This window comes from Hevea brasiliensis, chromosome 6 (assembly GCF_030052815.1).
Source record: "Hevea brasiliensis isolate MT/VB/25A 57/8 chromosome 6, ASM3005281v1, whole genome shotgun sequence".
Lineage (NCBI taxonomy): Eukaryota > Viridiplantae > Streptophyta > Magnoliopsida > Malpighiales > Euphorbiaceae > Hevea > Hevea brasiliensis.
The window spans coordinates 83804345-83821465 of record NC_079498.1 but is presented as its reverse complement, the minus strand read 5'-3'; the positions used below and the strand labels follow the sequence as shown (position 1 = coordinate 83821465).

The window sequence follows — 17121 nt, the reverse complement described above, 5'->3', positions numbered from 1 at the left end:
ACTAAGAAAGATTGAGAGATATGATCGTGAAATTGAAGTTGTGAGAGGCAAAGAGAGAAAGTGGATGTGCATTGTATTATGTTTGGACTTATTTATTGTGCTAGATAAAATATTCTTGGGATGATTAGGGCTTAGAGATTAGCAAAATAAAATTTATAATGCTGTGCAAAATGGAAATAAAAATGTGTTTTATTTTTTTATTGTTCCTAGGATGGCTAGGTTATTTGTAAAATGGAAATGAAAATGTGGTACATAATAGCTTACAAGAAGGGAAGTTGGTTTTGTATGGTTTGTTGCTTATGTAGAATGTGAACTACAAGTTTTAATTAATATCTACTTTTATTGAGAACTATGTCATTGTTGTTTACTTTAATTAGTGTTTATTGATCAATTATTCGATTTTTAGTAATGGTTTAAGAATTGAGTTGTAATTGAAACATAAAATGGATTAGAACTACAATAAATAATGAAGACTATAAACTAAAAATATTTCCATTGACTTTGACAAAATATATTATGTTGACATAATGCTTCAAAGTTGAAAAAAAAAATTATGATGCATCCTGTTTCACATTCGAGACATCACCTTAATAGCAAAACATTTTATCTACTATCCAAAAAAACATCCCATTTATTGTCCAAAATAACAAAATATGAAAACATTAGCCCACCCAAATAACATAACATCCAAATTACCCAAGTCATCAATACAAAGTCAATAGATAGTCATTGTTCAAAATATCAAAATATGAACATTTTTCAGTGGAAATATTCATTTCCAAGGTTTCTTTGCTTACTGGCTTTATTTCTTCTTATTTTTCTCTACTACAACAGTTAATTTGGAGTTGGGTCTACCCTTTGTAATAACATGCTTCTTTCTTTGAGTCCCTGATGACATTGTAGACTGCCTATTAGAAGAGGTGGTATTGATTTGTTGTGATTATAAATAATATATGAAAAAAGTGTATATTAATGTTAGTAACCACTGAAGATTAAAAAAAGATGATAAAACAAATATTAAAATATTATCAATATATTTGAGGTAAAAACTTGTGAATCATGTAAAGTTTCTTGAATAAGTCTTGTTGGTCTAGGAGATATTTGACTTGACCCAGTTTGAAGTAAATGAAAGCAATTAATACTAATCAAATTATTTGCATTACCTTTTACTAAAAAGTCTCATGTAATTTTTTTTGTCTTTTTGGTCATCATCCACTATACTATGTATGGAGGGTTAATGTGCCCCTAGTACCCATTATGTGCTATATTAAAAGGAAATCCTAAGGAGCTCCTTTAGTGTGCTGGGCACATTGAACATACATGATGGCTAGGGAACCATTAGTGATATAAATTACTTTGTTGTGAATTATTTTTGTTGTGAAACCATCATGCGAATAATGCATTCATATGCTTGAATATAAATGTTTTTATTTTCTCTTGAATAGGTTTTTACTCACTAATCCCCAAACTCACTCCCCGTTTCTCTATCTTCCCCGTTTCAAAAACAAGTGTTGAAGATACATGCAGCATGTTCATGATATGAATTCCAGAGGCTATTGCCTCATTATGATGCAAAGGGTATAGGTAAATGTTTATGGAACTTTTGATGTTATGTGAATGTATAAGGTTTATTGTGCCTGTAACTAAATGTTTTATGATATAAATAAGTTGTTTTATCTATATAATATATAAATGTATAAAGAAAGAGGGGAACATTAGGATTTCTCAAAATACCCTTTTATTTTTATTGCAAATTTAAAATTATTAGTCCTATTTGTATTTAAATTCTACTTAATTAAATATTTTTTATAATTTAAAATATTTATTTATAATTATAAAATTAAATATTCTATATAATAAATAAAAGTGGGAAGGTTGGAACTTCCAAAAATGTCTTTCATTATTTTTATTATTTATAAAATTTCCAAAAACGTATTTATAGCAACAAAAAAATAATTTGTCACCAATAACATATATCAACGGCAAAATAATTGTTGCTAATCCATATCATTTTGTCGCTAATACTTTTAGTGACACAAATTCCATCAACAATGCTTAAAAATGAGGTTTATCCTTACAACATTATCTTTTAGCGACACAAAGTTTGTCGCTAATATTATGAATGAGACCATCCGAGATTGTCGCTGATAACATTTAGTTACAAAATATCTGTCGCTAAATCTCTAAAAATTTCAATTTCTAGAATTACAATAGTTAACATAAATTAAATTTTTAATATTATTTGAATAATTATTATATTAAATGATAATATATTACAATTATTTAAATAGGAACTAAAATGCACATATTATAAAAATAATTTATTATAAATATTTTTTTACATCTTTATTAATTTCTTTTTTTTTTCTATGAACACTACTTTTAAAAGATAGTAAATGATTTTAGTATGTTAATTGATTTTAGTAATATTTTTAAGTATTTTCCATACAGATTTTTTATTATAAACACTACTACTTTAGAATAATAAATAATTTTAATTGACATATTATTATTTTATTATAAATGTTATTATTATTATTATCATCAAAATATGTATTGTTCAAAACTATAAAATATTTGTTGTTAACGTTATTTTAAAATATTATAGAATATATCTATGAAACTTTTCATAATTTCCACTTAGAGTTAGTAGTGTATTAAATGTTTAAATAAAAAATTTCAAAGATTATAATATATATATAAATAACTTTATTATACTAAAGAAGAGATTTTTACAAATTTTTTATTATTTATATTCTTAAATAAAAAAATTCCGAATGCAACATATTAAAAATTTGATTAAAAATTAATATATTATATATAATAATATTATATTATATAAAAAATTAACAAAAAATTACGTATAAAATATTTAAATCATAAGTTTATATAACGAGTGAATTAACGTGCAATGCACATTAAGAAAAAAATTAGTGAAAATAAATAATACAATTAATTAAAATTCACTCGATTTAAATTAAATAAAAGTTAAAAATAAAACTTAAAATTATTGCCCCATAATGCATAGGCGGATGACTAGTATATTTAAATGTGTTTTATATTTAAAATGGATTTCACCATTATTTATAAAAATAATTTTTAGGTTTGCTGGACGTTCTAATAGCTTTTTTATTGTTTTTTCTCTTAACATTGGTGCGGTCCGGATCAGATTGTGACAATTGAAATCAAACTGATAATAATAAAAAAAAAATTATCATCTTTATTAAGAAATAATTAGGTTGAGTTTTAATATATAAATTTTATAAAAGAGTTTTATCTAATTTTAATTATTACTATTTTAAGTAATATATAAAAAATTTTATTTATTTTTCTTTCGATTTATTTATTAAATATTTTATGCAATTTTTTTTTTTACAATTCTTAAAACTCATTAGTTATCATGTAATTTTTTTTATTATAAAATATTTCATATAACTTAATGGAGTTATATAATCATAAAAAAAAATTAAATAGACTATATACATGTTTTGCCACACAAGAGAGCCCATCTTCCTCGGAAGAGTCTCATCCTCCAAAAAGGAAGATTGATAAGGGGAAGGACAAAATGTACCCTGATCCTCCTCCTCAGCATATGGTGTCTATACCCTCTGAACCAGAAGATGACTCTTCTGATAATTCGTCTAATGACAGTGAGGATGGATGAATGGATATCACGACACTGCTCATGGCTGATCCTCAACCAACTGCATCTCAAACTGGCCCTTTACCAACTACAAATTCCACCAGTGACACTACAGGCCCTCCCACTAGGCCTCCTCAAGCCCAAGATCCTGCACTTCCTTTATTATAAATATACCTTTTTATATTTATATATACGTGAAAATTTCTAAGTAATTTTTATAGTTCATTTCTGAACTCATATTTCACTTTCTTCTTTTAACTTTAAATTATTACTAAAAAAATTTTAAACTTTAATTTTTTTTTTCAAAAAATAAATTTATCCTGCTATTTTCATATTAAAAAAATAATGAAATTACCTTACTTTATTTTTATGACAATAAAAAATATTAATTATTTCAATTACTATTTAAACTTATTATAAAAATATCAATGACATCATAATCATTTGCTTTCTTAAAGTAAAAGGATTTATTTTTCACAAAAAAGTATTAAAAATATATTTATATACACCACATTTTAGGTTAGAGGAATTTTTTTAATATTAAAACATAATATTACATATTAGAGAATTTTTTTGTGAAACAAAATTAAAATTAAAAAATTTTTTAATAACAAATTAATGCCAAAGGATATAAGTGAAATACAAGATAAAATTTAAGGACGAACTATAAAAATTATCTAAGAAATTCCTTTTTTGACTTGATTCATTATTTATGCATATACCAAAATATTGTCATTAATATTTGTTTGATTATATCGCCTATCTTTAATGCGAATCTTTAACATTTATCGACCATATGTATATATGATTAATTGAAGGAATATGTTCCCATCAATACCTCTCTATATCACAAATCAAGATTTGACACTTCACCACTCTTTCCCTATATATTGAAATCTTCGTCCAATATGAAGTTTTATTTTATTATTATTGTTGTAGATTGTAATGACGTGATACTATGTTTATTAATTTAATTGAAATTAAATTTAAAAAATTGATCACTCACATCCTGATTAAATTTATAAGAAAAGAAAGAAACTATGAAATCCAACTCATGAAAAGTTGAGGTTAGATTTTAGCCTATTGCAGGCAAAAGAAACAAGAGGTAACTTCCAAAGAAATCATAGAAATTAACATATACCTGATAAGCACTATTCACATTTTGATTTATGGTACTTTGTCGTGAGAAAGACTTAGAAAATAGAGAGCCAATATAGTTATATTTTTCAAATTATAGGGATCAAATGAAATTTAAGTTCATACTTAAAATATCAAAGAGATTAATAAGTAGATAGAATAAAAAAAAAAAAAAGAAATAACGAATATATTTTTTAAAATAAAAGATCAAATAATTAATTTATTAAAATAAATAAACTAAGTAATAATTTTCCTAAAATTTATGATTAAAAATTATGTATAAAAAGATGTGGATTGATCTCAATTTTTTTTTTTTAAGTGAGAAACTTAGAAAAAAATAAAAAATACAACTCTTTGAAAATTTTCAGTAAAATTTAGGAATTAATTTACAGATAAAGATGGAATTTTTAATATAAATTTAAAAGGTTGTATAAATTTAAAAAAAATAAATAATTTTTTAAAAAAATTTTGGTAGTCTGACAATAGATTATTGAAATTATTATTTGGTTGAGAGTTGGAGAAAATCATTGGCGTAAAGTTGGGTTATACTTCTAAGTAGGTGTTTGTTACGTCTATAATAAGGATTTTGATGTCCAAAGATTGATCAGTTCATATCATGCATGTTTATAAAGAAGCTAATATGAGTGTCGATTGGCTTGCAAGTTGGGCCACTACCCTCCCTATTTGGTATTGCTTATCATTCGAGCCTCGTTTACGGGTTGTTGCTTGATAGCTGTAGTGTTTCTTATACTCTTTCTCGTATAATGTAGTTTTATGTAGTTTTAGGCTTCCATCTTTTTTTAAAAAAATAAAAAGAAAAAAGTTTCAGGCTCTCTAGAAAATTAAAAAATTAAAAACAGAAAGCTATATCCACAAGTAAATAGCACTTATCAACCCCAAGATTGAAGGAAGCTTGCTTGTAGGAATGGGAGTTGCATTGCATGCAGAAACTTGGAGACACAAAAATGATACAAAGAAGAGACCTTAAAAAAAAAAAAAAAAACTCATCTTCAAAACTCGGAGAAAATCCCTCCATGGCATGTGGATGTGGAGACAATTATTTGCCATGCAATGTAAAGCGATGCTAGTTATAGCCTTAATTGAAGGTGTTGGGATTAATTAAAAAAAATTAAGAACTTAATTAAGACTAAAAAGGTGAAATACATTAAGAAAATACAGGTATTTATCTTTATAACAAAATAATGTTCTAAATTTAGTCCAATTATTTTTAAAAAAGCTTGCAGTGGTCTCCACTTATGTGAAGAAAAGACCAAGCAATGTGAAAGATGAGTTTTCTTCATTCTGCAAACCCAAGCAACAATCATCACAAACTTTTCTGACCAAATATCCTGCAAAAGATAAAAGTAAAATCTGATGGGTCACCACCAAAATATCCTAATCACAATCACTGCATAGGTACCTGATAGCCCTCAATTATTTGGTAGTCATTTCATGATCCATCCAGCTAGTCAAAAAATCTCCGCCCAAATACTGCTATTTTACCAGATTCTATCACTGTTCAACCACTATATTTTTCCCAAAGTTCACAGAATGGAACTTCATTTTGGTGCCAAAATACCACTGTAGATCTTACCATTATATGCACAGAACTGCACACTTCAATCAACAAAGCACAGGGAGCCTCAGGACAGTGTTATAGTTACAAAATAGGATCTGCAATAAAAGGCAATAGCGAGAATGTTCTAACTTTTATAAACATTGTGGAAGCCTACAGCTTGAACAGCCTGAAACTACGCAGAATACTCTATCTGCTACATCATTAAAACCTTCCGCACATTTTCAGCAATACCCTTTATTGGAAGTCTTTTCAGTGAAAAAGGCCTGTACAAGAATTAATATAAATAAATATTTTGGGAGAAAAAAAGGAACATCTGCTATCTGGGCAATTCTCTGACTTGCGTCAACCTACACAGCCCTTGCACCTACAACCGAACACATCCTCATCAAAATTGCGGGGAAATATCTGCTTTACTTGGATCTGTCAAGCTTATTTCTGTCTTACTTCCTTGAAGCCTAGTGCTTGATAGCAAATTAATGGCAATAGGGCATCAACAAGCACCACATATTATCAACATCGCCGTACTCAAATGCAATCCTAAGAGCTGGCCAGCAACTGTTTTGCAGAACATACAGAAGTGACAGAATTTGGTTTTGAATTGGCATTATCATATGACCATTGCCTCCTTTTATCAATTCCATATCATCATCCAATCATAATTGTTGGATCAATATGGTAAAAGCCACGTCTGGTCTAAAAGAGATGAAATCATCTCATCGCCCTCACAATTATATCTGCCAACAAAATTTTAGCCAGTAATATGGCTTGCCACTGAAACCAAGATACACCATCATCCACCACCTGAAGAAGTCTACCCTCAATCGAAGGCTTCAAAACCAGGAGTGCTCCACTACAAGACCACAAGAGGGATAACTGGAGCAGTTTAATTCGACATCATAAATTCTGGCAGATCCTGCACTCCATACATTTCTCATGGGACTTTATGTTGCACCTGACAATTAGCAGTTCAAAAGAAACGATGCATTCAATTGCACCATACAGCCCTATGAAACTCTCTCATGCTCTCGAGCAAGCCTCTCTTCTTCACTACGCTGAATTAGCTCCTCATAAGCTTTAGTTGAATCAGCCATGAACTTCTCCATGGCCTCAAAAATGCGTTGCAGGCTCCCCTGTAAACTGCTATTGCTAGTATCACTCTGATACACAATGTTTCCAGCCACAGATAGATTATAACTGTCCCCTGCAACAAGAACAATTTTCTTGTCTAATGCCTGAATCTCCTTGTGTATCTTTTGATCCTCTCTATCTAAATTTCTAACTTTTCTCTCCAAATCCTTATTCATCATCATTCTCTGGCGCATTTCTAATTTATCCTGTTCCCAAAGCTTAAGCACACTCGAAGCAAAAATGCGCATGGCATCAATTACTTCCTTTTCAGATATTGTATCCATAGCTTGTGCCCACTGATTACAGATTACAAACACTGGAGGTGCACCCATCCTACCAGGCGAGAAGGGAGCTATTCCATCTGGTGTTTCTTCTGGTTCATACAAGAGACATTTACCAAGCCAGCTATTCAAGGCTCTCACATAACCTTTCTGGGCACCTATCCAACTTGAGAAGCTGGAAGTCCACTTAAGAAGGTCATGCTCAAGCTGCAACGTGGCTTTAAGATGATCATCACCAAGCTTTTTACCTGATCCAATAGAACCCAAACCTTTGGCTTCTTTGATTGCCTGGCATTGATTCTGATGGCATTCAAGCATCCTTTTCCACATCCTGGTTAATCTGCAGACATAAAAGGCCAGATAAACTACCATCAAAATCAATAATTAAATTAACCGTAAAGTTAAATTTGAACATCACATGCATCAATTTTTTTATATCTATAATTTGAATTCCAAATTAATCATCACTTTCAAGAAAATGAATTGTATACATGTATAACCATAACTAAAACCATGAAGGTGCAAGTAGAATGCCACACAAGCGTTACAAACTATTAAAGAAAAAAATATATAAATAAATAAATAATAAACTAACATCATATTCAGATAGATCTGGTATTCTTTTTTATTGTTTGGCACCTCCAAAATTTTAAAAGGGCAAGGGGGTCGTTAAGGGTTGAACTTCACGCATCTTGAATTCTGAAGGCAGGAACTCAACTAAAAGGCTACTAGCCATCTAACTGGAAAACATCCTCTTACATGTTTACCCGACAAAAAGTAGGATTTATCTCCTTCAGAAAGAAATTTACATTAATTATGTCCCAAATAAGTAGGCATGTTCAAAATCATTGAATATACAGATATCCTTTGCACATGAAATCTTCTCAATTGAACTCCCCTAATAATTCTATTTGGTGTATCTTTTTTTAACTAGCTCAACTACAGGCCACATCTAACTGAAAGAGAATAGCTCTGCTTTAAAAGCATCCAACCTGCAAGGGTAGTTGATCCAATAGACAGCTCAGGTAATATGCTTGGATAACCCAGGGATAAAAGGACTTTCAACAACTAATGTCCTAAAGAGTCATAAATGCCAGGATGAAGGTTATGCAGTTAACATGGACACTTCTTTTTTGGTACTTTAGAAATTTTTTTAAAGGGATGGGGGGTTTGTCAAGGTTTGAACCCTTTATCTCCTGCAATACAAAGCAAGCAGTCAACCACTACCTACTAGCCAAATGGCAGCAATGTATACTTTAGTAGATGTTAACCTCAACTCCAGTATATGAGAGAGAGAGAGAGAGAGAGAGAGATGATACAGTAATGCTCTGGGTCAAAATGATGTGGCATTTTCCTCCAGTCGCATACTATTAATTTGCACCTAAGAGACATACTCTTAGTTCTTATACAAGACCTCAAAGACTACCATGGATGTAGCAAGATCTCATCTACACATTAGACCATTTGTTGTTTGATCAAAGTTTTCTACTTAAAATCCAATCACCAAACTATTTTGTGCAAAATATTTCCTAATGCTTGGTAAAACGTTAGATTATTTCTGAATACATCAAATTCCATTTACTTACCCTTAAAGGAGCCTGCTAGACATTGAATCAGTAAAGGTCTCCCTCTCCTACACTAAAATTGACTCCATAATAAGGATGGAAAGCAACTTTTATGCCCAATAGCATGCAAATTTGCACTTATAAATCACTCAATCAGCACCATCAAGCATGCTCTCTCTCTCTCTCTCTCTCTCTCTCTCTCTCATATGTGAATATCCCTATAAATCAGAAACTCTTGGACAGCAATTACCAAAGACTTCCTCATGCACCAACATTTCAGCCTAATGATGTATTCATATAAACGATGAAATGTGAAACCTTACTAGCTAACTTGCTGGCTATCTTTAACATAAGTCTGAGTCAGCAGACAAATATAGTTGACTACGTTACTTCACAGCCTTAAGTAAAAACCGTAGATTATTTATCAGGTTTTTTTTCTTTAACTCATGCTTTGAAGATCAATAGCCAAGTTAGAGCAGACACTCTATTAGAATCCCGTATTGCCCCCATGTCTCAGCTCTCATCCACTAAACATTGATCCTACTCTGCAAAGAAGCAACATGTTTAATCATCACATCTATATGTCAAATATAAAGGATATCTCTACATTGAACATAGATGATAAGTTATGACATATTGACAACTACCAATTTCACCATATTAATTAAATACAACTCAACATAAATGTATTAACTATGCCATTCAAACCCAACAACAAAAACAGACATGCTGAGAGCAAAAAGGATAAAAACAGGAAAAGAAAAGCTATAAGACAAGAAATTTTAACATACCCCTGAATTAATTCATTTAGCTGTGGCCATAGCTCTTCATCCCTAATATTGTTTATTGTAACAGATATCTTGTCTACAACCTGAATTGAAAATTTTATCTTTGTGGAGAGAGTCCTAATTAATGTCCGAGTTGCATCAACTTTATGAGCTTCAGCACCCCTCTCATCCAAACGCTTCAGCTTACGGCACTTCCTCTCATGAACTACCCGCATTTTCTCCTCAGCCTGCAATAACAAAATGATGGTATCTCTAGTTAAGAACAACCATTCAATAAAGAATGTAGAATCCAATATTACTTCAGTGTTCTGAATCCATATTGCAGCAACAATACCACCAAAAAACCAAAAAGAATACCAGATAAATTTTTTATCCATAAAAGAAAACTTAGCTCATATATCCTATAAAGACATTATCACCAGAAATAGTATAGTTTTATAGGTGAATTCTAATCCATGTCAAACAAAGAGGCTATCTGAAAGAAACATGAAGAACACAACACTTTTCCTATAATAAGATTTCAAAGCAAAATCATGATAAATATATCACCTTACAGTAAGCAAAGATTAATGAACATAAACATAAAATTAGACAACATAAAAGGTTCAAAAAGGATTGGATTTGAAACGAATTTAATGGTAGGAAAGAAGGAGAAAGGGGGGGGGGTGTGGGTTTGGGAGTTGCTCGTATAAAATGATTTAAAAAAAAAAAAAAAAAAAAAAAAAAAAAGAGGAAACTTGGTAGAGCATAAGAAGGAAAGTTTGAATTGATCAAAAAGCAAAATTGTACGGGACAACTGAAAGAATTATGTCAAGTTTGGATATTCTATTCAGGTAGCTAATCTTTAATCCAGCTGCTCTAGAAATAAAAAATACACAGCATACCTTAACTTCATTATAGAGTTTCTTCTCCCAAAGATGCAGCTTATGCAAGGTAGCAGAAAGGTTTTTCGACCTCATCTTCAAATCTTCATCTATTTCCAAGTACGCTGGATCAGTCTTGTCCGTGGAAGATGAGGCCTCAGCACTTTTGGAAGTAGATGGCTGTGAGGATACTAAAGATAATGAAGGAGTGACTACATGCAACATCTTAGAAACTGATTCACAAAGATCAAGAATTGCAAGTTAAACTCTAGCTAAGTGAAATCCAGTTCACTTAAATAATATATATAAACCAATCAGAAACTATTATATATTTAAAAATCTAGTTGACCCTAACACCAAAAACACAAGAACTCATACAGATCAAGAAAGCGTATAAGACCATGGCAATATAAAAATAACGTCATCAATATTTTTAAAGAAAAAAAAATCCTAGAGAATGAACATTTTATACCCACCATGTCTACGCTGATAAGGAAGCCTACCCACTTCAAGCATCTGGGCAATTTCTTTCCCAGAATCAGAAGCTCTCTCAAATAGAATCTTGATTTCGAAAGCAACTTGAGAGACATCCCGCAAACCACCTCCTCGCCTGAATCCGGCATTTCTGTGCTCCTCCGACCTCTCATCATCAACCACTTTCTTCTCCACCACATGCACCTCATACTCCAGTCCATCGTTATCCATTGACACTTTTGGTCTAGTTTGATAAAGGGAGGCCTCACTATCACCACCAACCTTAACATCCCCATCGTCCATCATCACTGATTTCGAATAATGATTAGCCTTAGCACCACCTCCACCACCATCAACATACTTCTCGTGTCCGTGGACCTCCTTCACGACCTCTTGTTGGTAATCCTCATCTTCCAAATCAGGAATTCCCTCCTCTTCCCTCAACTCCTTCGAGTCTCTACTTGGGGTGTAAGTAGGATAGTAATTATCATGGCTTTCAAAAAAATTCAAAAAATCCCAACCTGACGGAGGCGAAGGAGGCGGCGGCGGCGGCGGCGGCGGCTTTGACGAAGAAGCCGCCGCAGGCTGTGTAGATGAAGATCCGTAAGGAAGGGGAGGCCCGTAAGACCCAGTCATTGGGCCGCCACCAGCACCATAATTTGGATATCCAAAATAATTCATCGGATAAGGATTATTGGGATAAAAATAAGAAGAAGATGAAGATTCACCGAAATGAACAGTCTCTGAAGTCATAGGCCTCTGCTCATAAACCACAGACGGCGTGGTGGCTTTATTCTTCATATAATTCATGTGTAGAAACCCACCTCCGGAATATGAATCTTGCTCAGCACCCATGTACTCCGAAGGCATATACTCGATATGACCTCCACCGCCACCGACGCCGTGCAAAGGCGAGGAATGATCAGAATGGTGGAGATGCGAGATATTATCATCGTCGTCATCAGAATCAGAGTGAAAGTGAAGGTGGGAACCAGAGTTGGAGTGTGAGTGGTGAGCTATGTTAGCCTTCTTCGGTGAACTAGTACCTTCATCACTGAGACTGACCGGATCGCCTTTTCTTTGAGGAGGCAAATTGAGCTTAGGAGATAAAGGAACAAACCCAGAACCAGTACAATCTTGTTCGATAAAATGATGCAAAGAACCACCAATCATTCTCAAGGAGTGAATATAAGCATTGTGGGCTTCAGCAAGAGCAAAGCGCTGAAGAATAGCTTCATCAAGAAAAGCACAGCGGTCGCGGCAGAGCAACACCGCCGGAAGATCGTCAACCTTGGAAGTGGCACAGCCCATGTGTGAAGATTGATTTAAACAAGTAAAAATTATATTATTAGGGAAGTTGGGATTTGGTTTTGTTATATTTAATTACTGGAGTAGGTGGGAGGCGCAGAGATGTATACGATGAAGAAGAAAAAGAAGAAAAGAGACGACATGATGGAGAAGCAGGGATTGCGATGGAGATAGGATAGAGATTGAGAAGGTCCGTTTGTTTCCGGGAAAATTTCTGTTAAGGTTAGCAGATGCGGGGAGAGATAAGGGAAAGGAAAAGGGTTGAGGAATCTTGCCAGCGTGGAGTGTGTCGTCGTTTGTTGCAGAAAGAGAAAATGTTAGAGAGAGAGTGTGTGTTGTGGGTGTAGTAGTGGGGGATGTAATGTATACGTCGGTGTTTATTTGTACTCTATCTAAAGGGCAAATTAAAAATTAGTATTTAATGTATGAAAAACTATATGGCAATTTATTTATTTTCAACTTTTTTTCTAAAAAAAAAATTAAAACAAGTTAGTCCCTCAAAAGTTTTCAAAATTATAATTTTACCTATAAACTTTAATATTTTACAAAAAATTATTGTTTGCCTTTTAAAAGTTTTCAAAATTATAATTTTACCTAAAACTTTAGTAAGTTTTTCAAAAAAATTACTAATTGCTCCCATAAAATTTTTGAATTTAAAATTTTACCGATAAAATTTAGTGCATTTTCTAAAAAAACTACTATTTTCTCTTTTAGTATTTTTATTTTTGTTTTGAACTTTGCACTTAAAAAAATTTCATTCATATTTTTATATTATTTAATTTTTCATCTCTTAATATTATATATTTTTATTTTAGTTCCTGTATTCTTATCAAGATTTTATTTAATTTCTTTTTAATATTTATTTTCAGTCTCAAAAAGATTAATTTCTTATTCCACCCTCAGATTCTTCATCTTTAAAACTTCAAACTACTTCCACAAATATAGTACTTGAATGAGTCTTGTTTTGTCATTACCTTTGATACTCCTCAAGCTTGTCTTAAGCTTGTTTTGTAGTCTCACAAAATCATTATTTTTGTGAATATAACATCTATAATAGATGCATGCATAGCTGATAAAAGTCTTAAATTTCTTTACACGTTCTTTACCATGCATCTTCATAAGTGCAAGAGAGAGATTTTAAGGTAAAGGTGTTGGGTTTTTACGTGTCTCAACAATCTCCCACAAATCAAATGCTCTCAAATAAGCCTTCATCTTTATTACCTAAACAGGGTAGTTTTCTCCACTAAAGGTAAATGGAGTTTAAGTTGAATAACTATAGGAAGCCATTCTTTTAATTATGAAGTGTTCGATGTCTTTAACGAGGGGAAGTCTTCCTGATTTTCTCTCTTAAACACTCACAATCCTTTTAAAGATCAATGTTACTCTAATGCCATATTATGAAAAAATTAATTGAAGAGAGAAAAAACAGAGCCCACAATTGCTGAAAGACATTCTCAATGTTTTCATTCATAAGTCATAATTTATACAAGCTTACATGATTAGACAAAATAAAATATCATTACATCCTGAGTCTTCTAGAGAAATTTGAATAGCTAACAGAAACTATGTAGAAATTTTTAAAGAATAAAGAAGAAGAAGCAAAGTTGATTAAGGAAAAATCTAGATCCACAACTTACAAGAATTAGATTTTTGTGTGTACTTTCTTTTGTTTGCGGTAGAAAAGAGAGGTTTGTGTTATTTGCTTTTGCATATGGAAGAGAGGATATGGCACTTGAGAAGCTTCTGTGTGTTTGTCTTTTGCAAAAGAAGATAACAGAAATGATACGGTAAGAAATGAGAAGTGAGGGGTGGCCAAATTATTCTATTCGAACTTAAATTCTATTAATATTTTTAATATTTGAATTTATTTTAAAATTTACTTAAAATTTATTTTAAAATATTTGAACGCGTTTTAAAATTAATTATTATTATTTAAATAATATTTAAATCTTAAAATTTTAAATATTTTAATTAATAATTTTTATAAATATTATTATAAAAATATATAATTTATATTTAATTAATTATTTATATAAATAAATTTAAAAAATGAGTTTTCAATATATAAAACTCAAATTAGATTCCTAGTGTCATCCATCCAAAAGGAGTTGATCATATCATCCGACCCATTATCTTGCCTGCTTGATATGGTTAATAAAAAAGATATGTTTATATATTGTGAATTGAACGGTTGAGACACGAGAAATGGATGATTAACATTCGTGAAAGTGGTAAAAAAAAATTTACTGATGGGGAGAATTGATTTCAAGACCTTCAATCTTTACATTGCGCTTGTTAACCATTAGGCTCCATATTGAATTAAATAAGAAGAAAATATATCAATTTTATTTATTTTGATTTAATTTATTTTTTTAATTTTTTTTAATCGATTTATATCAATAAAATTAAAATTTTAAATTAATTAAATTGAATTTTTAAATTAATTAATTTTAGTTTTAATTAAATTTTACTCATCTCTAATTGAGCTGGATTAAAATTTTATATAGGTTCTAAAATATTTTAAAAAAGATAAATTAAAAAAATATGTATAAAGTACGATGCGTATTAAAAAAATAATTTCTCAAAGACTGATAATTGCGGAAAGGGAAGGAACTTGGAAGTATGCGAATGTGGAATGCGTCTGGGGGAGTTGAGGTTTGACAGGGAGTTTGACGCCCGTTGGCTGATTGACGTCTAATTTCTTCTCATGTGCTTTTTCTGATTTGCCCCTTGGTCTGTGTAACGCTCCTCTTATTCTTCTGGGGAGGGATATCTTTTTTTTCTTTCTTTAATGCTGATTGCCGGGTAATTCTCGTAACTGACGTAACTCTTATTTTATTATTATTATTATTATTATTATTATTATTATTATTATTATTATTTAAGACCAATGCCCACCCTCTTTATGAACTTTCTTGTGCAATTTTTTTTAAGGGGCCGCATACACTATTTTTACCCCCAAATTTTTATAATTTTTTTTATTTTTTAAAATATTACATAATACACTTTAATTTCATTAAAATAAAATTAAAATATTTTTAAAATTTTTAAATTAAAGAGCATAAACTTCAAAGGGATTATTATATAATGCATCATTATATTTAGAGTTATTATGCGACAATTATTTTTAATATTATCATGTAACAGTTACCATATAATTATTAATTTATTTATAATTAATAAGCATTGATATTTAGTATTTAATTTTCTTTCTATTTTAAACGATTATTTTATTTATTAATTGATTAGTAAAATTCAAGGCCATAATAATTAAATTTATTATATTATTTTTTTAGTTTATATAGATATAACTATATTTTTGTTTCTTTAATGCCAAGTAATTCATAGTACTCATGTATTTTTATCATGGATTATTTTTTTCCAATTTCACAATTCATTCCATGTATGCTTCATCGAATGTTATACATTAATTTTATAAAAATTGATGAATAGATCATTACTAATGTACTTGAATCATATTTCATATAATTAATTTAGGAGGAATTGGGAATTTAATTTAAAATGTGATAATTAAATAAAATTAAAATTAAAATTTCATGATTTGTTAATTATTATAGTCAGCAAAAATATTTTGTTTAAAATGTGCTTAATTTTATATGTTAAAATTATTTTTAGCAACATGCAAAAGCATAGATAATTATCTAGTCTATATATATGAAAACTAAACCATAGAAAATGCTTTACAAAAATAAGCCATTTAATTCTTAAAAAATTGACACATGATATATTAAAAGAATTAATTAATATAATTAAAAAATAAAAATTATAACATCCTCACTTTACGTAATTCGTATGTTCCACTGTTCCGACGGCTAATGTCTACTCCGAAAAGTCGAAATGTCTGGAACTACACTTAATTGACAGTGAGGAAGTATAAAATAATGAAATATGTGATGAGAAAAATTAAATAAAAATAAAAGAGATAAAATGTGACTAAGTTGAACGAGCCTAACCCGTAGCGATGGGTGACCGCACTGGAAAGTTATGGTCAGAGCACAGTTTAAACGTTCCTAGGCACAGATAAGTAGAAAGAACTAGTGTGCATACATACATTGCATTCATCAGAGTCGAGGTAACACTAATGCAGATCTGTTTACTTTTGATTATTCAAAGTTAAGATATTGACTCAGAGTCGCAGAGGGCATTAGAAAAAGAAGTAGAAAACCTAGTTCAAAAGGTTATAATGTAGTGACTATGTAATATTCTCGATGTTTGTATTGTAAGCTGCAGATTACAGTACTGACATGGGATTATTGTATAGAGCTACGTGCTTCCTCGTGGTACAATAAAATGAGAATATTTGTAAGTAGTCTGTGATTTGATACAGTTACGCC

At 30.6% G+C, this 17121-nt stretch overlaps 1 protein-coding gene across 1 annotated transcript; it reads right to left on the bottom strand.

Moving 5' to 3' along the window:
* Positions 1-6470: 6470 nt before the first annotated feature.
* On the bottom strand, positions 6471-13123 carry LOC110641555 (protein ALTERED PHOSPHATE STARVATION RESPONSE 1). Its single transcript, XM_021793338.2, has 4 exons — positions 11461-13123; positions 11006-11217; positions 10125-10348; positions 6471-8108 (listed from the first exon to the last, which is right to left on the bottom strand). Exons 1-4 carry the CDS (start codon positions 12767-12769, stop codon positions 7364-7366), a joined length of 2490 nt encoding a protein of 829 aa, XP_021649030.2. The 5' UTR covers positions 12770-13123; the 3' UTR covers positions 6471-7363.
* Between the last annotated feature and the right edge of the window lie 3998 nt (positions 13124-17121).

What these genes read in the sequence shown, in the direction of transcription:
- LOC110641555 (XM_021793338.2), bottom strand. Translation starts at nt 12,769, where the DNA reads ATGGGCTGTGCCACTTCCAAGGTTGACGATCTTCCGGCGGTGTTGCTC. An exon ending in TCCTTATCAGCGTAGACATG is followed by an intron (nt 11,218 to 11,460) that starts GTGGGTATAAAA and finishes TTTGTGAATCAG; the next exon opens with TTTCTAAGATGTTGCATGTA. An exon ending in AACTCTATAATGAAGTTAAG is followed by an intron (nt 10,349 to 11,005) that starts GTATGCTGTGTA and finishes TTGTTATTGCAG; the next exon opens with GCTGAGGAGAAAATGCGGGT.